At 35.3% G+C, this 22,649-nt stretch overlaps 1 protein-coding gene across 2 annotated transcripts; it reads right to left on the reverse strand.

Annotated features, from left to right (window-relative positions):
* Positions 1-12,620: 12,620 nt before the first annotated feature.
* Positions 12,621-14,404, reverse strand: LOC120351196. 2 transcript variants are annotated; one of them, XM_039427533.1, is made up of 3 exons: positions 14,321-14,404; positions 13,107-13,429; positions 12,621-12,856 (listed from the first exon to the last, which is right to left on the reverse strand). In XM_039427533.1, the coding sequence occupies exons 1-2, from the start codon at positions 14,327-14,329 to the stop codon at positions 13,121-13,123; spliced, it is 318 nt and encodes a 105-aa protein (XP_039283467.1). In that variant the 5' UTR covers positions 14,330-14,404; the 3' UTR covers positions 12,621-12,856; positions 13,107-13,120. The 2 variants fall into 2 exon arrangements, with proteins under 2 accessions (XP_039283467.1, XP_039283466.1); XM_039427532.1 differs by lacking the exon at positions 12,621-12,856 and having other exon boundaries at positions 12,939-13,429.
* Between the last annotated feature and the right edge of the window lie 8,245 nt (positions 14,405-22,649).

Consider the following 22,649-nt stretch of genomic DNA (forward strand, 5'->3'; position numbering starts at 1 on the left):
CCTGTAAAGTCGGTATATGGGCGAAAGTTTTATGTGACAACGACTTGAGTGGTAAAATAATTTTAATGTGAATATTCATTTGTATAGTAGGAAGAAGGATGAAAAATAATAGTAACAATTTAAAACATTTATTTATACAAAGAATTATATTTAAAACATTAATTTATACAAAGAATCTCGCACTGAACCACAACATTGTGATTACTACAACATAACCTATTCACTTATGCATGATTATGTGATTATGCATTATTGTGATTACTACAACATAACCTATTCACTTATTCACCTAAGCAGGCACAGTTGCAGGAGATTGCTTGCGGCGCCTGTGCAGGTTGACTGCTCCATTTCACTCTCTCTCCAGGTGAATGCCTTCGGATTGCTGCTGCATTGCTCGCCACTGCTCCTATTCGTGCTCTTTCCAGACGACCGTGAACCGAAACAAACGCTCTCACTCGCTCTCATTGTGAGCGCATAACGTGGGAACGTAACACAGTTTCTTGAAGTGTCACCCGGCAAACCAATTTATAAGACATTGTCACGTCAAAAGTCATCTGATGTAATTAATAATAGCCTTTACTGACTCCATAACTTGTGCTTGCTACATAAGAACTTCCTTTAATACAAGATTATCACCGGGTTGCACAACGGTCTGTTAACTTTTAATCCCAAATAAATTTCACTTTTGTTGCATTAGTAGTATACACATGACCCTCTGTGGTGACTTCTGTAACATAAAGAAAACAATGATATTAAAACATCATTAATTAGTGAACATGATTGACTTCCATAAGGTAGGTCTACTAAGCATTATGTTATAATTACTAGTAGTGCAGTCTATATACAGTGGTGCTTGCAAAATATATTGTAGTTCTTAATTTTCAATATTATATAAAACACTCTCAAACAGGCTGTATCAGTGCCACTTTTTTGAAGTTGTTTTTTGAAGGAAACTTCAAGCTTGGCTACAAAATCTTACAGAAGCTTGATTAAATTACACCGGAAGAGTAGCTCAAATAATGTTATAATCATGAACATGTAACATAAAAGAAACGCGTCTATGGTGAGGTCACGTTATATTGACAGTAGAGTAATATAGAAGAACAATGTTGCCAATTCTCTGCCCAGTCACTGCCTTCTATAGAGGATAGCTGATACCAGTATATCTTATGTAATATCAATTGTTCATTCTTCTTTAGAACAATCGATTTATTGTACTCATCAAGTGAATTTACTTTTCAATAAATAATACACTTGCATAATTAGATTGAAAATTTTGTTAATAATTAACAATTATTGAATATATTTCTACATTGAAAAAATCTAGCAAAAGGATAGCAACACCAATGTTAATCAAATACTGGCATTCAATCAAATGCTGACTATCCTATGGAAAATTAAAGGTGACAAGTTTTCCTAAACATTTTATTCGTCTCATAGTTTTAGAGATTTTCCTATACTGTAAGTCTTCTATGTTTTTCTCTGTATCTTATTTAGTATTGACGAAAAGACAGACTTCTTTCAATTGTGGAGTAGCTTGGTTTAAGTTTTCAAAATGCAATGGGTTTAAAGCTGCATATTATACACCAAAGTTTTCACAGATTCTTCTATAAAAAAGTTGTTGATTATCTTTAAAAATTTGCTGTTCTCAAACAATGTAGAGCAACAAAAGCTGTCAAAATTTTTGCTTAGAAAGCATAGCCTGCATGGACTTGTAATGAGGGAAAATTTTGTTGGCAACTTTCTCAGTGTTTTTGACAATGTATGAAAAACAAAAATCATGTTAGATAGAGGGATTTTTACAAGTTGAGGAAGCAATTTTACTGTAATTTTAACATATTGCCATAATTTGTTAAAAACTTTGAATGACAACTCTAATGTAAAAGCTCCAAATTTCTAGCTTGGCGTGAATTATCACAGTCTTTACAAAAAATAGCAGCAGAATATAGTAAAATTATTTATACCAATGTGACTACTATCACTAATCGTTATTATGTGATAGAAATTATATTATAAGAGGATTGCATGAAAGCGCCTTACCTGCTGCTAAACCAGCCATCTCGATGTGGCCATAGTTTTGTTTCAGATAGGACTGGAAGAAGGCCAAGCTGCCTGTAAAACAAAAATCATCAAGTTTCAGTACTTTTGAATTTAAATTAAAATCAATCTTTATGAAATGCAGAGGACCTGCATAGCAAATAAAATTATTCTTATAGAAAGCAAGGGATAATTTTTATAATCTTTATTATGCATAGGCCTATTCCATAGAATAGCCTAACAAACTTTTTAATGAAATGAAAATGAGTGAAGTTTATTAGGTTTAAGTTTCTGTTTAGCCGATTAAGTATTCTGAAATTTGATAATGAAATTCTATTCATTTTTTTAATAAATTATGTCATAAACAAAATACGAATAGGTATTGAGGTTAAAAAGCAATAAAAATCTAAGAAGAAACAGAAGTAGCCAAAATCAAAAGTAAATATTTCAATGCTATTTAAATGGATCAATAACTTTCATGACCACACAGAATAATATTAACAAAATATTATATTATTTATTTTATTATTTACAATTTTCCTTGATGAACACTAAAAAGCCTAATCGTTTTGGATAGATCTCGTCATGAGCACAATATAATATATTTCGATATAATAGTCATACTAAACTAATAATATTGTCAAAAATGCAATTAATAAACTTACCAGCCAATAATGTGTAAATTTCCTCCTTTCCAATTATTTTATAAAATATGTCTTCAAAAACAAACTCATGTTTGTATTCGTAATAATCCTCCATATTTGCGTTTAGTTGTGTTGTTTACTTGACTGCAGACCAGAGCAGACGACGCGAAACTATCAACCAATAGGAGCGCTCCGATTCCGGGTGACTCGGGCTAGAACTTCGTAGCCCGTACTATTTGGTCGGGTCACGATTCCTGACCCGGGCTAGAAAAATCAAAGATGGCGACCGGGTGATGAACTGTCAAAAGCTCCCATGAAACGCGGGTCGTCTAGCTCGAGTCACTCGAGTCATTGGAGCAGTGTATCCCTGAAGACGCTCACTCTTAGGGGGCCAAAAACAGACCCAATTTATTTTTCACCCAATCTACAATTTCACCCAATATTTTGGAATCGTGAAAAATACGTGAAACCACTTCACCCAAACGACACTTCATCTAATAGCCTTTATACCCAAACACCAACTCACCCTATACCTTAGACCAGTTATAGAATAGACATGCTGAGAAGTCTAGCCTCTGAAGCCAACATCTACCACCCATCTTGACGTCACAACCAAGCTAACAACAATGCATTGTTTAACAACAATGTAAGTTAAAAACCACAAACACTTACACAACAAACTCAAAAAAGTTTTCTATATTTCTTTACGATGCGTGACGTCACAGTTGTGACGTCAAGATGGGTGGATTTGGCTGTAGATGTTGGCTTCATTGACTTTCAGTATGAATATACAATGAGCCATGTCTACTCTATACTGGTCTAAGCCCTATACGACCAATTTATTCATCGACCAAACTGTGCTGCACTCTAGTGGCTTAGTTCATGGAGCTAGAGACTGAAATCCACTACTTTGAAAATGACATATTTCTGTTACGTCACTGGTATGGTATTGCAGATTGCAATCTTTTTATGTAGAATGTAGGTTCAAGCTATAACTGTAGGTAGGTATATTTATTAGAGGTTACTTCCTATAATCAAATATTCAATAATACAAAACTAATTCTCTTTACTATGGTGATTTTCTACGGTACTTGAAATATGTGAGTAGCAGAGCAGTATTGTTGTTTTTTCAATTGTTTCAGAGAGAATTGAAGCATAAATCTAAAGCCGCGTTTACACCGGAGTTGGCAACCAATGATTGCCGACATTTATCGGCAATTTTGAGTTGCACGCATTAAAACAACTGCAACTCGCATTGCCAACCATAGTTGGAGACCGATTTTGCGAGTTGGCAACCGAAATTTGGTTTTCCGACCGGAGTCGGTAAAGATCAAAGGCGGTTGCCAACCCCGGTCGGCAATGCGAGTTGCAGCGCTATCTTCAGCTGCAACTTCAGTCTGCAACTACCCCGCTACCCCTCCCGCCTGTTGGCTCCACATGGTCGCGCTGCGTCAGTTCCTCAGTTCAAGCAGGCTAGTCTTCATGAGTTGTTGTGTTTTGTGTATGGTTGTTGTTTGTGCTAGTGCAATGGAAAATCTTTCAAGTGAAGTGGAGTGGACAAATGATCAGGTCATTACTTTGATAGAGTTGTTTAGAGAGAAGCCTGTCTTGTGGAACCACACCCTTTCGGATTTTAAAAACAAAAATTTAAAAAATTATGCTTGCAATGAAATTTTCCAGGAAATGAAAGTAAACAAACTTGAAGTCCAGTCTAAAATGAGGAATTTGATTACAACATTCCAACGAATTAATAAGAAGGGAAAAAGTGGTTCTGGAGCCTGAGGGTGATGAAGATGCCAATACATTAACTAAGCTATAATGTAAGCTAAGCTATACATTACTCAAGCTAAGCTATACATTACTTAAGCTATAGAGTTTCTTTGTTTGATTTGGAGTTTTTCTGAAGTATACATTTATTTCTAATTTTATGAATTGTGTTACTTTGAAACATTAACTTAACTTTGTGTTCATATCTTATTAACAAGTCACTACCAGGTTGCAACTTTTTTTGTCTAGATTTATTAACTCAGTGCACAACGTAAACAAATATGTTTTGAACAAAGCTCAGGCTAGAGCTACTAGAGGACTGTAATTTACTATTCAAATAATCAAATACAAACAAGGGGTAAAATTTAATCTTCAATTTGAGCCAGGTTATTGGTACAGTTAAACTCTGCATTAATGAACAATAAAAAAGAGCAAAAACTCACCAGATTTAATCCAATATTGTCTACTTGCCCTTCGAAGCCTTTATTAGGTGTTTTGGTCAGATTCGAGGTGGGAAGAAATCTGGGAAAAAGATAGGTTTTCGCTTCCAGGCTGTTTTTCCGTGTTCAACTTGCAGGCTCTGTATTGTATTTGAACAAAGCTCAAACTGGATTCTTTATAAATTCAAAACTGATTCAAATTAATTCAATTTCACTATTTACGCTGTTATACTCAATTCACACACACAACACTCAAGCAATTATTTACAAGAAATTTCCAATCGAAATTACATGACAAGATACAAATTTGATCTTGCACAACAACGGGGTGACAAGACAAAGAACGACTGATGAAAACAAGATTGACTCGGGCTTTTTTCTCGACAAACCAAAAACAGCTGGACAGTTGGCAGTGGTGCCAACAAACCTGCTATTGGCAGAACTGTAGTCTGGGATTTGGCGCTACAATTTGAATGGTCTGGTCGGACCATACCCCCGCCTCTGAAAAACTATTTTTCAGCCAAGTTACAAAACTGAAAGAACCAAGGAAAGGAAAAATCCAGACATGCCAAAAAGAACAAAACACCAACACCAAAAAACAACACAAAAGAAAAAATGTAACAATCACAACAACTATTAAGTTGGGAGTGGATATAATTTCATTATTACTAGGTCGAACACGGAAACAACGATTACACTTAAAAACACAAATACGAATAATAGAGCGAGCAGACAGTATCCAGAATTTCTGTCTGATCAAGGACAACAATAACGAAGGTCCAGCATGACAATTCTTCTTGTGATGATAATCAATCAACATCGATACGAAAGTGTCAGATTTTGGTAAGATCATCTGATGACAAGTCTCAAATTCCAGTCCAGCATGAGACAAACGACCGCCGATGCGAATCACACCTTTATCAATGAATGGAGACAGGCGACGTAGGCGCATAGAACAATCTTCTCCCTTCTCCAATTGCACAAATTCAGATGAAAAATGTATCTTCTGTACCACTTTACATAGATACCTCTCAGCAACATCGAAATCTGATTCTTCTGATTGGGATAAGATTCGCAAGAATTTGAGAACAAGAATTACAATTCTCAAAAGACGACCATAATCCGAACAACGACCAATCAATGAATATACTGCATTGCTGTTACAATCAGGAGATTTTGTGACTGTCAACACTGACGGTTTTTTCGCCTCCGGTGGATCCACTATCTCTTCCATTTGAGTTCGGACGGGCCAATCGGATTCGTCCTCTGCTATCCATGATGGACCTGAGAGCCACAACGGAAAGTTCACAAGTTGAACTGGTGATAAACCTCTAGACAAACAGTCAGCGGGATTTTCAATTCCAGCAACATGCATCCACTCCTGTATACAAGAATCCTGTATTTTTGCGACGCGATTACCAACAAAAGTTTGCCATTTCGCGGATGGAGCATTAATCCAACACAATGTGACTGTAGAATCAGAGAGTGCGATAATACGAGACACATGACAATGTTCACTAATAATAGTGACTACTGAATTCATGAGTTCTGCCAACAAGAGTGCCGCACACAACTCCAAACGAGGTATTGATACAACTTTAGATGGTGCTACCTTGGACTTGGAACACAATAATACAACTCTCGACTCCTCGCTCTCCTTCTGCGACTTCACATAGATAACTGCACCATAACCAGACAATGATGCGTCACAAAAACCAATCAAACTGATGTGAGAATCCTGAAACAAACCAACGTGACGTGGAACAGCAAATTTCAATAATAGAGGCAACTCTTTTTGACAATTCTCCCAAAGAGTGCATATAGACTCAGGCGGCTTCTCGTCCCAATCCACTCCTAATTTCCACAATTTCTGGACAAGACACTTGAGAAATAATGTAAACGGTGACAAGAGACCAAGTGGATCATAGATACGAGCCATCACTGACAGAATAGAACGCTTAGTAGCGACGACCTCACCACTCTTGACTGAAAACTGAAACAGATCAGTACTAGGTTGCCAATTCAATCCCAAGATAGCCAAGGAGTTGTCTGCTTCGAAATCCTTGTACGAAAACGATTTCTCTTCCTCCGAGAATTTCTCCAACATTGATGGTGAATTTGTAGTCCACTTTGTGAGCGAGAAACCTCCTCCCTCAAACAGCTGCTTGGACTGACAATACAGCTCCGCGGCCTCTGACTCTGTGGCGACAGATGTGACTAAGTCGTCCATGAACATGTCTCTTGGTATTCTCGCCTTGGCTGCTGGAAAACGATGTCCATCCTCCTCTACAAGCTGGTGGACGGTGCGAAGCGCCAAATATGGAGAACTTGAAACACCAAAAACAACACAATTGAGCTGATAAATTTCGATCGGATCCTCCGGCGAGAATCTCCACAATACACACTGATAACGACGGCGGGAATCCTCCACTAATATCTGTCGATACATTTGTTTAATGTCGGCAGTTAGTGCGATTGGGAACAAACGAAAATTAACTAACAAAACAAAAATGTCAGTCTGCAATTTGGGACCAGCATGAAGAACCTGGTTCAATGACAAACCCGATGATGTTCTGGAACCAGCATCAAATACAATTCGGATGGGCGTGGTAGTGCTGCTTGCTTTCACAATGGTGTGATGCGGTATGTAGTAACCACCTCGGTCTGTCTGATCTGCTACAAACGACATGTGACCCTGACATAGGTAATCGGTCAATATTTCATGATATGAAATACGAGTATTGCTGTCATGCTCTAGTCGTCTCTCCAAAGTCAGCAGTCTGCGTTCGGCAACAGCATACGAATCTCCCAAGCTGCTGGGCGGCTCCGCAAATGACAAGGCAACAACAAAACGACCAGAATTCACATGATGTACAGACTTCCGAAAATTTACCTCACACTCCAACTCTTCCGGTTTCAGTTGACAGCTTGGTACAGGGCACGATTCCAACTCCCAAAAACGTTCCACAAAACTATCCAACGATGGACTACTAATGAATGGACTACAGATGGCTGTAAAACAATTCGACACATTCTTTGTTGAAGTGAGAATCGGCGCTCTCCCCATCAGAATGTGACCAAAGACACTATTAACAGTCATCAATTCGTGCCATTCACCTATACTAGGACTCCCACGTAGCAAGTGAGGAACTAACTCCGCACCAATGATGCCATCTATTCTACTAGGAAGATAGAATTTGTCATCAGCCAGTGTGAGATTTTCAAGATGATGAAGTTTGGATCTGTCGATTTCACAAGAAGGCAACTTGTCGATGATTCTATCTACCACTGTGGCATCCTTCGAAAACTTGACGGTAGGATCCAACTTCGACTGAATCGACACACAAGTACGACCTCGAACTTCACTAGTACCACCACCGAATCCACAAACAACGGTTTTCATGGGCTGGAATGGTAGTCTCAAACGCCGACACAATTTGGCTGTAACAAAATGACACTGACTCCCGGTGTCAACCAAGAAACGAACATCACAAAGCTGATCATTACAATCTCGAACATGTGCAGTGACGGTCGACAACACAATGGTCGAATTTTCTACATCGTTGGATGTAGAACAACAACTAATCGGTGATGTGCCACCTGCCTTGGAGTTCGACGAGGACGCAACACCTTCATTGGAACTTGATCTGGAAAAGTGCAATAAAGAATGATGAGATTCTCGACATTGAGCACACTGAGTTTTACCACGACAATTTCTACTCAAATGATCCACATCAAGACAACTAAAACAACAAAACTTTCCTTTAAGCAAACGATAACGATCCCAAGGAGTCATTTTCAAGAAACTTGCACAATCTACTAACCGATGACCCGGTTTTGAGCACTTCAGACAATTGGGCTTTTTACTAGATGCATCATTAGATGAATCATTAGATTGAACCACAAACACCTTTGATTTATTATCCTTTTTGTGCTTCATATTAAACGATTCAGTCTGTTTCTCATCAGAAGGAAGAGTCTTAATTTGCTTTTCAATGAATTTGACATAATCGGCATAAGTTGGCATAGCCTTGTCACGTACGGCCGATTCAAAATTTCTACGAGAACTTGGATCCAGCAATCTCAAGCCATGATAGAGGAATATCGAGTCTGACAAATCAGTGAGTCGCAATCTCTTCACTGCATTGATTGAACTGCAAAACCCATCTAAAATCGCAATACAACCTGCCTTTGATTCTGATTTTATTGGACGAAATTCAAAAATTTGTTTGAAATAGGCATCGACTTGCGCCCGTGGATCGTTATAGCGGGTCAATAATGCCTGCCAAATTATTTGATAATTATTAGCCAATGGTGGCAAATGATGACAAATATTTGCTGCTTGTCCAGTAAGTCTACTTACAAGATATTGGACCTTCTGCTGATCGTTCAAATTCTTGTTGTCATGTACCAATGCCTTAAATAGTTCATAAATCACTGACCATTGAGTCTGGTTCCCATCAAATTTCAGAAGGTCGATTTTAGGCAGTACTGATTCGGACACGACCGGCTGTTTACTAGCTGCTGAAGCTGCCGAAGATTGAGCAATAGCATCAGTCGCCTCTTTCTGTTTGAGAGTGTTAGCCGCTACTTCAATATACTGAAACAGATCTAGATGTGAGTCGTTGAATGCTACAACATAATCTATATTCAACTCAAGTTCCAACTCATTAACCACTAATTCTGTCTTTTCATAATCCGAAATGGTCTGAGACACCCGAGGATACAACACTAAAAATTGCTCAGCAACTTTTGGATCAGAGACATTTTTTGACAGGTCATAAATTTTTTGCAATCTGGCATACAATTGTTCCAGTTTAGCGCGATGCACCCTGATTTGTTTCTGTAATTTTTCCTCCATCTTGAACTCATACACAAAACAATTCAGCCCCGACAATACAAAACAACAGACAATAAAACAAGAATGAGTTCAAAACTAAATGAAAGGAAGAATCACGACTAGTAAGTTATCAAAGTTAAACTTTGATTATCAATTCACAAGATAAGTTACTGCTGAAGACAAAACTATATGATTAGATAATGTTCTTCCAACAACTCACAAACAAACGATAACTTGTTGAATTGAACAAACAAAATCATGCTGTGATTAACCTTCACTAACATGTATAACAAAATGGACAATACAAATTCCAACAAACAAATAAATTCCCGAAAAAGAGCACAATGAGCCTAGTTTCAGGAAAATTACAATTTTAACTGAAATAAATTTAATTTCAGACAAATACAAATTGACAAGAAACCTTGCTCTTAGAACAAGGCTACAACAAACTAAAAGTTGAGCATAGATCAGACCATTCTGAACATGCCAACATTGGACAAATACGAAAACTGCTTAAATCCAATGTGTGTGAATTAATCAATAAATTACAAATTTAAATTCATCACGGTTTGGAGGATCAAAAATGTTCTGAACAAAGCTCAGGCTAGAGCTACTAGAGGACTGTAATTTACTATTCAAATAATCAAATACAAACAAGGGGTAAAATTTAATCTTCAATTTGAGCCAGGTTATTGGTACAGTTAAACTCTGCATTAATGAACAATAAAAAAGAGCAAAAAGTCACCAGATTTAATCCAATTTTGTCTACTTGCCCTTCGAAGCCTTTATTAGGTGTTTTGGTCAGATTCGAGGTGGGAAGAAATCTGGGAAAAAGATAGGTTTTCACTTCCAGGCTGTTTTTCCGTGTTCAACTTGAAGGCTCTGTATTGTATTTGAACAAAGCTCAAACTGGATTCTTTATAAATTCAAAACTGATTCAAATTAATTCAATTTCACTATTTACGCTGTTATACTCAATTCACACACATGACACTCAAGCAATTATTTACAAGAAATTTCCAATCGAAATTACATGACAAGATACAAATTTGATCTTGCACAACAACGGGGTGACAAGACAAAGAACGACTGACGAAAACAAGATTGACTCGGGCTTTTTTCTCGACAAACCAAAAACAGCTGGACAGTCGGCAGTGGTGCCAACAAACCTGCTATTGGCAGAACTGTAGTCTGGGATTTGGTGCTACAATTCGAATGCTCTGGCCGGACCAAAATAAAAGGTATCTAAAAATAACAATATTTAGTAATTTTCTTTCCTTGCTCACCTGTATGTTATCCTTCAGGAAGCCTATAACAGCCTCACAAACCTCTGGCACAAAAATAGATATCGCACTTTTGGAAACTTTAAACAAATAACTGAGACTAGTATAAGAGTTGCCACTCGCCAAAAAGCGCAATGTAATAGCCAATCTTTCTCGCACTGGAATTTCTTTCCTGTAGTTAGTATCCTGTTTACTAATTAAGTGTCCAATATCAACAATTAAACTTTCAAAATTGTCACTTTACATTCTTAAAAAGTTTTTTACACTGCCATCGCATCTCAATTCTCCCGTCAAAGGATCTGTATCATCTCGATTCAAATCATTTAAAAGATCGCTGCTGCTTTACTTTGCTCTTGCCTGCAATGAAGGTCAAACCCAGTATCTCCTCGGTTTTTTACATTTTGATAAAATAACACACGCTGCCGCAGCAGAACAACCTCTTCAGCACTCAACATTCTACATACTGTCTGATTTTCTACATACTGTAAAGTTTAGTTGCAGGTTGCAGACCTAAAAACAAACTATGTGCCCAGGTTGCAAGTACAAGTTGCAGACTTCCATCGGCAACTAGCGTCTGCAATCGAAGTTGGCAATTTTTTGTTGCCAACTCTGGTGTAAACGCGGCTTAAGGTGTTTAAGCAGTGTCTGTGTTACATTTTTTTTTTTTTTTTATTACTAATATACATTTATTTATCAAGCATGAGAAATTTCGTTTCCAACAAACTTCAATTTTAAAGCATAGTACTTTGAGAGATATTTGAAAATAGAATTTTTGAAACCAGGCCTAATATATTATGTATTTGCTTATCTAGCATAGTCATGTTTTGACTATGACTTTTGACTATCGACATTCCTTGTCGTGGCCAACTAAATCCTATGCCTACATTAAATTTTATACTGTACTGTAATTAAAATAATTAATTAGGATTCACTTTACAATTTAATAGATATCATGAGAATAGCTCTGACACCTGGCCCTCAAACGCTGCTATAGTGAGCATCAAGTGGAATCAGTTAGCCTATCTCACTCTCATAATTTTAAATCAGACTCATCGTTTTTATTACTCATCATTTTTATTCTTACTCTCATCATTATTAAATTTTAAATGTAAAAAAGTGTCTTGAAAGCCATTGAAAAGACTTCCGGGTACTGGACATTTGACAATTTTATAATAAGTGTTCCAGCAACCTATATGGTGTAACAAACACTCAATTTTCACTCCAATATAATAATGCCTACTCATAATACTAGACATTACAATAACCTTGGTATTATACAGAGAGTTTTTTCTGTTAAAATTCTGTTCTACGATAAATACCGTATAGTCACTACCTCTGCCATATTCTGTGTAGGAATATACCAAACTACCTGAAGCACCTGGAGGACACTAGCAATATTTTTACTGTCTTACTAGACGCAGCATCACATCAAATTCAATAGCCCTATGACCACTGAGCTCAGTCTTTGGGCTCTTTAATATTCATCTAAACTATGAAAGTCATTATTATTCATATTATTTTTTTTTTCGTTTTTTTATAATATATTATTGCTATAAACATCCTTAGGTTCCCGCTGTGAACATTATTACTTATCTGTTTTTTTCTTTTATCTGAAATATTACATAAATTACCAAAACAACTAGAATGAGTGTTTGGGAATATTCACAATATTTGTAACTGCAGGTTTATTATATTTTATTAATAAGAATTTATCTGATTTGAAAGTTTTCACTCTTCCAATAAAGGAAAAGGATCAAGGGCATTCTCTTATCTTCTTTGAAAATCTCCTCATGTGTATTGAATGGCTCATATGTAGATACTTTCTCTCTTCCAACAAAAATAGACCTGTAAGTTACCAAAGTCTGCATGTAATGTTTAGAGATTTATGTTCACATAATGATGATGATGATGATGATGATGATGATGATGAGATATATGAACACAATTTTATGAATATAGAATAATGATGTGAGTAGGCCCTACACCATTTTTTCTTCAACTAAAAATTATTTCAATTGATTGATTTTAGCTTTTAGCATTACTTTTTGGTTGTTTTCCAACAAGTGTTTAATTTTTTTCAGTAAATGTTAAGAACCTGGTCGTATACCATCACCGAGAAGCCCGAAAAACTCCAGGGGTCCCCACGGAGGATGGGTCTACGCTCCGGGACCACTCGCTGGACTCCAGCGACCAAGGGCCTCCAAACCACTTCAACCACAGGAACCCTATGGACCACTCAGAACCCGTTTTTTGGGTCATGGAGCGGTGCATCCCGGCGTCACTGCTCAGGACATTATGCTTATTAGAGCCGGAATCGACAAATTTAACAACTGCCAGCCTCTGGACCAACCCTTGCGGGGTGGCCCACTTCCTGGTCCTTGAGACGGTGGAAGAGTGATACGGCGGGGTCCTGAGTTGCTACAACAACAACAACAACAACAAAACTCCTGGAACTCAAATGTAAGTTACAGTTCAGAATAGAAAGTTATTCTGTGAGTATGTCAGTCATAAAATTTGTATGTAACTGAAGTAGGCTACCTAGTTCAATAATAATGAGTGTATACTTGATTAGAATAAACTGATGTTTATCTATTCTTGAATATAATGAGATACTGGTAAACTGTAGTGACTGTCCCAATTTTGGGGAATTGAGATTTTAATCAATATTTGAGTTGCAACAAATCTCTTGCAATATTTTCTATTGTATTCTGCAATGTTTAAGTAATATTTCTTCTTTTTAAAACCTACATATTTTTTCCACTTTAACAAAGATATTTTTTTGAAATTAAGAGACAGTGTCAACCTGCGGTTGGGGTGACTTTCTCTCACTTTTAAAAATATATGGAAAAAGTCTATTTTCAAGAGTTAGACAAAGTGAAACCAACTGATAGCCTTTAAAATGAATAATAACATTGAAAACAAAAATGAGATCCACTTAAAAAAAACACACATTATTCTTTGAAAAATATTTCAGTTTCTGCTGCCTAGAGATCTTTTTTAGAGTCATGGCATGTTGGCTCCAGCTGCAGAATTAGCTAAAAATAAATATTAAGATCGTATTAATCTCAAGAAAGGTGAATATTTTGTTTTATTAGGTAGAATGTATGTTATTTACATATTTTGAATTGTATCTGCATTATATCCTCCATAATATCACAATTTTTATACTGGTACAAAGTCACTCCAAGTTTAGCCTAAAAGTGACATCGTTGTATTTAGCTAGTAACAGAACTCTAACCAGTTTAACTATGGATATTATAGGTATACCAATTGAAATATAATAAAAAGGCCAAAATAATATGTACTCACCGATATCATAAGTCTTTTAGAAATAAGTTTTTTAACACGAAGTTTTCTTACAATGAAATCACAAGATGAAGCAAGCAGTTTGGTTTTATGTTGTTAATTCAACTTATATATCGATATTCGACAAGATATCGATTGTAGAACCTTGATAATGATCAGGGCTATGGCTATCAATGTTGAACATCGATTTCGGATAACAGAAATTGGAGATAAACTGATTCCATATTTTTTCGTGAGGTGGGACAAAGTCACCCCGGTCGACGGTACTTCAATTTTTATAATGTTCACTCTCTTCTCACAAGAGATAAAGGAAAACTCTACTGTTGAATACAAATTATATGAGCTGATCTTCACATAAATAAAGCGTCTTCAACCACTGATAGACTTGATAATTACAATAGATTTTTTTTCAAATCACAACTGTTCAAATTGATTTAACGTCTGTGTTATAAATAGTGTTCTTGAAAGATGTAACGTTTTACCTAAATGTCCAGTGTCCTATAATCAACTGTAAAAACCGCAATCCTAACTTGTCAACAGAGCTGGTTTAAACATGAACTGAAGCAAATGAAGGAACACCTGATGACGCTTTGTAGTGTCTGGAAAGTATAAGGCACTGAAAGAGCAAGGTTTGGTTTTAAGAATCACAAAACTGTGTAAAATAACAAAATTTATGAGGCAACAATTTCAAACACCGATAAAATCATTGGTAAGTCAGCTAATCAATTCAAAAAAGCGTAGAGTATTGTCAAAGAGGAAACCAGAAAAATCTCTGTGCATCATAACATTAATCTTCCACCAAACACTAAATGATTACTTTGTCAACGTCTCAAATAATTCAGTTCAGAAACGAATCTCTTCACAATATTCCCTGAGTTTTTGAAAAAGTTCAATTAACAGAAGGCACTATTACAGGAACTCTCAATTTCTCATGAAAGATGGTACCGGTATTGTGCCGTGCTATGAATTTGGAATTTAAATTTAAAGAAAACTGAAATTCCCAGCTGGATCCTTACAGAGAAAATATGGCCTCACATTTCAATGTAAAGATACAACCGAAAATCTATTACTCAAACCAAAATTAATATCCCAATAATATCTCAAAATTACGATTTAACAAAAGTCTAATTCCGCACGTTTTACACCCTTCCCCTTTTTTGAAAGTCTATAATTATTAAAACCCATTCTGTCACATCCGGAGTTCCTGGGACGTTCGTTTAATTTGGAAAAAAGTTGTTACCTCATAGCTGTTTCTTCAAATTGAATCTAGGCTCGGTGATCGAGCTCTACACGTCCAGATGGACAGGAGACAGCATACCCCAAACTTCTTGGACGGCCATCGATTCAGAGGCGTCTCAGCAGCTTAAAGACACACACGTTCATGATACGGGTTCATGGATACATACGAATTGATGGATTCGCACGTTGATCCCATACTTTGATGTTCCCGTACTTACACTGCTGTTAGAATAAAAAAAATAAACTAGGATAAAACAAATTAACTTAACTTCAGTTATATAATAAAATCAACCTACTTTAGGTTATATAAAACTCAAATCAATACTTATTACTTTAAAACATAAATAGACATTACCTACTTCAATCTCTTGATTTAATAGAATAGAATAGAATTTATTTGTAATCAGGGTTATGCCCTATACACAAAGCGATGAGTACGTAGTATTCCATAATAGGCCTACATAATTCACAAGTTGATTGAATTACTTCATAATAAGGTATTTCGAGTATTGTTGTTAGTTTAGTCAGTTCTCTTACATAAATTACATATATGGTGTAATTTAAAAGAATAAATTACATGATAGGTGTTTCCTAAATAATCAATAAAGCTTTTCATTAGAATCAAAAAGACAAATAAAATCTATAACAAAAATACTGATAGAACTCATAATAATATACTATAAACATCAGTCAATTTGGATTTAAACAACAGTAATTGAAATTTAGGTTAATAGCTTCCTCTTCAAAAATAATTTAAAATCAAAAATATCATTCTCAATTCCTTCTTCTAATAGGTACTCTACATTTCTACATATTACACTCAAATGTATCTATCACAACAAATTTAACACTGATGGAAGCTTTCATCAATAATCATTTCCTTAATTATATTATAAATCTATGACGTACCTTTAGTAGCGGTTATAGGAGGAAAATCTCCATTGTGAGGTGACAATTTGATACTCTCTCTCTTCTTAATTAAAGCAACTACTGAGGCGGAAAAAACTAAAAATTCTACTGGAACAAAAGGTTCCAGAGCCAAATACTAAAAAGGCCTAAAGCTGGCATGGAAGCCATGATTAACACAAAATATTGATCAGACTACATTTTGTACTGCTTATGACGGAGGACAGATGCTGAGTGAATCCACTTCGCTTTTCTCATCTTGAGGTGGACAGCTGTGTGATCGTCCATACTAGATAGACCTAACCAACGTTAACTGTGATTGGCAGTTACTATTTTCTAGAAAAATTTCCACCAATAGAAAGGAACGTTACAATTACAATTTAAGATACATTCTCCCACCAAGTGACAGCTATTTTTCCTTGACAGCTATAAATTCCTTGCCTTATAAGGTCGTGAACCAGACTGCTTCTCCAGGAAAATTGTTGATCTTCTCAGTACCACAACTTCTACACACACACACTTACAGAGTCGACACTACACAATGCAGAAAAGCAAGGGTCATGAACTAAGCTGATACTCCAGGAAAATTGTTGTTATTCTTAGGATCATAGCTTCTACGCACACACTTACAGAGTCAACACAACACAATGCAGAAAAGCAAAACAGCAAAATCCATTTTCACAACAGGCTAACTTCTCAGGCTAATTCGCATAATTCTCATCACTCACTATTGTAACAATATTTATTGTTACAGTATATAAACGAATATCATAGAAACGGACACTATAGAATCAATAATAAGTAGTAAGAGCTCATCATAAAGAGTTATGACTGCTTTGGCATGTCCAAATTTCTCCTGAAACATATTATTCAGTCCATCTTGCTCCTTTGACAGTGATAGTAAATCTCATATTACTCACTGGAGAATATAAATTATTATAATATTATTAATATTGTATAATATTATAACACAATATTAATCACCTACTTGATTTTATCTTCCTCAATATTGAACAGGTTCTATTTAAAATTCGTAAGAATTGTGTCCTAAATTTCAAAAACCACAATAAGATGTTCATACAATGCGCTTTAACAAGTTAAAAAAAGAGAACTCTTTTGCCAGTATCTGTACATGCACACTTCTTATTCAAAGCTGGCAATATGAAATGGAATTTTTGTTTGTTTTAAAAATGTATTTGTTTTTTATATTGTGGTGTAAATTGTTCAATTCAAAATGTGACTTTTTTATAGCATGTATTTTTGAAATGTGTTGTATAAACTAATTAATAGGAACAGTTATGCGGTTGATCATTTCCACAAGTGATGGTACTTATTGTGATAAATAAATTGTGACAGAACATGACAATAATAATTCTTATTACTGCAATTGGACCAATTGCTACGAATCAAAGACCTTAAAGATATCCCTTCAAGGTCTTTGCTACGAATTTATTCTATTCTAGTAGGTGGAATTATATACATAACCTCATTTTAAAACTCCATCGCATTATCCTATTTCAACATTGCTGTAGCTACAGTGTACTTGCTGTATAAGTGCAGCGCTGCTACATGTGCTGGTCGCGAGGGTGAGTTATCACGTGAGGACAGTACTGTTCTCCAAGCAATAGCTGCTCTTCGAAAAGAAAATAATGAACGATGGGACATTATTAAAGCCACACTCGACGATTTTAAAATTGTTAAGAAAGACGTGAATACTCTAAAAGAAACGTCGAATCGTAACTCAGCAGCAGTGCTCGAGCTAACTCAAAAAGACGAGCATCTAAGAGGTCAAATTGCGGTATTAAAAAGGGAAGTGGCGGATTTGCAACAACAAACGCGCAAGAACAATATTGTAATAACGGGCATACCGGTTACAACGCAGGAAAATGTGTATGCGATAATGGAAAAACTGGCAAGTGTTTTGGGTGTAGAGTATAATGGATTTGACATATTGATTGCACACAGACTTTGACAAGGTTCAGCTGTACCCGGGAAAAACCGTGTTCCACCGTCCATTGTGGTGAATTTCGTTTCGAGATCAATCAAGTCCATCTGGTTGACAGCTAGAAAGCACAAGAAGAGACTGTTAGCAAGTGAAATTAATCCCAATTTTCCGGATCATCCTGTTTATATGAACGATCACCTAGCTCCACACACAATGAGGTGTCTGTCTGGACCAATGATAGCAAAATATTGGTGAGGAGATCAACTATTGAGAAACCATTCAGGATATATGATTTGGACGATATACGTAAAATTGATGAGACGGCGGCTGAGCAGCGGACGGAGCCCCCTCCTTCGACGGCAACTCTTCAAACAAGTTCAGGATAAGGCAAGAAGACCTTTTGAAATTTCACACTATTTCAGCTCTTATTGTAAATCATGGTCATTTGATTTATTATTCATTCACATTCATGTTATATTCCATTTCATAATAATATTCATTAAGTAATATGATACGGTTCACTGATAATAATAAAATCGAATGAAAATATAGGATTCCTCATTGGTTTGGTCTTTTATGAAATCAATTTTGGTTTGATGTATTGAACTCAAGGAGAATATAGTATTACTTTATATAGGTAATATTTTAGGAGAATACAAAAAAAAAATAATTTCCTGGTTCAGTAATGCAACAATAAATAAGCTTTTAAATCAAAAGATACTTGTATTATATGTTGTGTGGTTTCCGTAAAGTTAGCTCCATTTATAACATCACAAATGAAGCTTCAATCTAATTGAATCTTCATAATTATTACAGTATTAAGAATGATCAATGATGAATACAATATTTTCGTACCATAGGAATGAATGAATTGCCACAGTGATAATGATTGCAGTATCAGCTGATTCAAAATGGCGTTGGAGATTATCGTGAATACTGATAATCTTGAAAGCAAAAATACTATCTTCCATTGTCAGTACCGTTACGCTCATAACGCCAAGTATTTTATCAGCTCTATTTACACTCAGATGGAAAAATTATTAGATCAATCAAGTATACTAAGCTTGATATTATACTATAATTATTATTTATTTACTGAACTCGAACAAGCAATTCAATATTAATTGAGGGTCCAATATTATAGTAAAATGGCTGATCAATATAGCCAAAGTTTCATTTTTCTTTCTATTTTAATATCCTTTTAATTATGTTTGCAGTTTGCAATCTGGATCTTATTCTATTCTACATTTTATTTTATTTTTTACACTTATAATAATTTTATTATTTGTTTTATGCTAGTTGGGTTTAATATTAGTTGAAATATTCTTTCCTTGAATTATTATTATCGGTTTTCGTTAATATATTGATTTGATAAAAAATTATAGGCTCAATATTGCAATACAAATGGATGTCCAATCACTGAGTAATTCTCGTTCATTCTAATTTTTAAATGTTTCCTTTATACCCTTTCTAATTCAGATTGAAGTTTGTAATCTGAGCCTTGTTTTATTTTTTTTTTCATTTATAATTTTTATTTCCGGGTTAACATGCTCACTTTGTACCCATTCTATATTATTTATTAGTTTAATTAGAAATAATATTCGTATCATTTTTTAGTAATAAAGGTTCCAATATCGCATTTCAATTGGATGATGAGTCAAAGTCTTGAATTTCGTTGATTTTATTCAGTATTATTTCTGGTTATTCTGATTGCAGTTTGTGATCTGGACTTTTTTTCTATTTTATCTTTACAAATTTGTGATGCAAATCATGCTTATTTTGTATTATTTTCTATAATATTTTTCAGTAGGATACTTTACTCAGTAAAGTTCCCCTAGATAGCAAGATCTTTGCAGACGACACTGCAGTTGTATCATTTGGGACTACCTGGGAGGATGCTTTCAGTAAGGCTACCAAGGATCTCTTTGGTGTCAGGGAGTGGCTCGACCAGAACAAACTTACTCTGAATGTTGACAAAACTAAGTATTTGCCTATTTATTTCAAATCAAACAGTAGCCCAGTTCAGAAGATCCTCAGGCTCCACTCATGTGATGACTATCAGTCCACTACGTGTGACTGTGGGGTATTGCAGCGAGTGGAGCAGTACAGGTACCTTGGCGTTCTGATTAACCACAAATTAAGCTGGGCTCCACAAGCTATTTCACTGAAGCAGCGAGTGCGCAAAATGATATATGCCTTCAAACAGCTAAGAGAGGTCCTCCCTTTACATCAACTGCGGGTGGCATACTACGCATATATCCAGTCAGTTCTTATGTATGGTGTCATAGCTTGGGGTGGAGCCTCCTCGTTTGCCTTGGAGCCGGTGGCGGTGGCACAGCGAGCAGTCATCAAGACATGTCTCAGGCGAGACTATCGCTACCCATCTAATTTTGTTTACCAAGAGTTTCAAGTTTTTAATATTAGACAGCTTTACATACGTGTTTTAATGAATTACATATACTACAACAAACACTTCATTTTCTATAATGTAGCTCATACTCATAATACAAGAAATCTAATAACTTTGGTATTGCTCATCCCCGACTCCTACATAACTGCTTTAAAAATAATAGTAAATACATCTGTCATATATATATAGAAACGTTCCCAATCATTAAAACAGTCTGAAAATTACAGTATTACACCTACAAGCAACATTTGAGTAGATGGTTATTAGAAATTGGCAGGGATGCTGCAGAGCAACTAATTCAATCCGCCTTCTTATTCAGAACTTGGTGAATTTGCCATTTATAATGATTAAGTATAGCCTTTAAGCTACAATTCATATATTTTTCTATATATACTTATTACCAGTATGGAATTTCATTGTGTGCAATTCATATTCTCGATTTGCTGATGAATGTTAGTTGATTCAATTGAAATAGTTTTAATTATATGTACAAAACATGAGAACATAATGTCAATCAACTTGAAAGAACTCACTCTCCACTCACAGACTCAAATCTTTGTGGAGAGTATTCACTGTTAGAATTTGTTAATGAATTTCATGAATTTGTATTATGTTTTGTGAATAAAAAGCTATTTGATTTGACTTTCTTTTTTATTATTTAAAAATTAGCACCTAGTCAGAGACTAATAAGCTATTTATTTTATCCTAATTTTACTGAATGCACTTTTTCAAACCTCATCCTATGATTCAGTTTGTCTAGTTTTTACTACAATAAGTACTTTCTGCCAGCAATTATGTAAAATACTCTTGTCTGAATTGGTTTGAAAACAATCATAGTTGATTTTTTCCTTATTTTCTATTTCAGAAAAACTGCAGGCCATCCACACAGCTCTTCCTTCATAGATCATTTATTACTCATCCATCTGTAGAACAAATACCTAACCAATTCAAAAAATACAAATCAGCATGTCCATTCGGTTAACACTTACTAAAGATTGTATTCTTTTTCTTATAGAATATTTTTTAATGGAATTGATTTTTTGATATGATAGAGATTGAGAATATTGTATACGAGTATTCGAGCTCATAGGGTTTCTCATTGCAATGGTTGCAAAGAAGTTGAAAAGTTATTTTAAGGTAGATTCCTCTTGAAAAGAAGTTACTCTCTCACTACCATTAAAATTCTCAAAATCGAAGTTTATTTCAGATCAAGTTTTCTAGTTCAGCAGTTCAATAGCCTGAAAAATGAAACTCTTGAACACAGGAAAATATCATATGAAACTCTCAATATTTCCTATATCAGAGTAACTTTCTATTCTAGCATGAAATGTAGGCTATATTCTTCCCTGATTTTATTTGTGATTAGTCTGAGAACATAATTTGTTATTTGCCTCATTTCAAATTGTCACCTGGTCATATGGGACATATATATGATTCATATATTTATCTCATATTGATCAGGATTTTAGAGTTTAATTTACGAAAAGTTTAATGAACGGTGTTTCTGCCTTTGAACAGTTTTGTCATCGACAGAAGGATTGTTTATTTCACTTGTTATCAAAATTATTGTAGTTTCTCTTTTGTTTTTCATAACAAACGTGCTGGCTTGTGCGACGGATAAACTATGTATTTGAAATGGCTTCATGTTTGGCATTGACTGAGTTATATATTAATACCCAAAATTTTACTAGTGTGGTGTGTGAGCTCGTTCGTTAGGACTGTGAGTAAAGTCCGGCTGTTCTGGTGAGGGGGATAGATTTTGTTCTTGTTTTATAATACAGTTTTCCTGTCACAGTTCGGGCAGTTTAAAGAAATTTATTATTGAATAGGAG

The sequence above is a fragment of the Nilaparvata lugens genome, chromosome 4, assembly GCF_014356525.2.
Source record: "Nilaparvata lugens isolate BPH chromosome 4, ASM1435652v1, whole genome shotgun sequence".
Taxonomy (NCBI): Eukaryota; Metazoa; Arthropoda; class Insecta; order Hemiptera; family Delphacidae; genus Nilaparvata; species Nilaparvata lugens.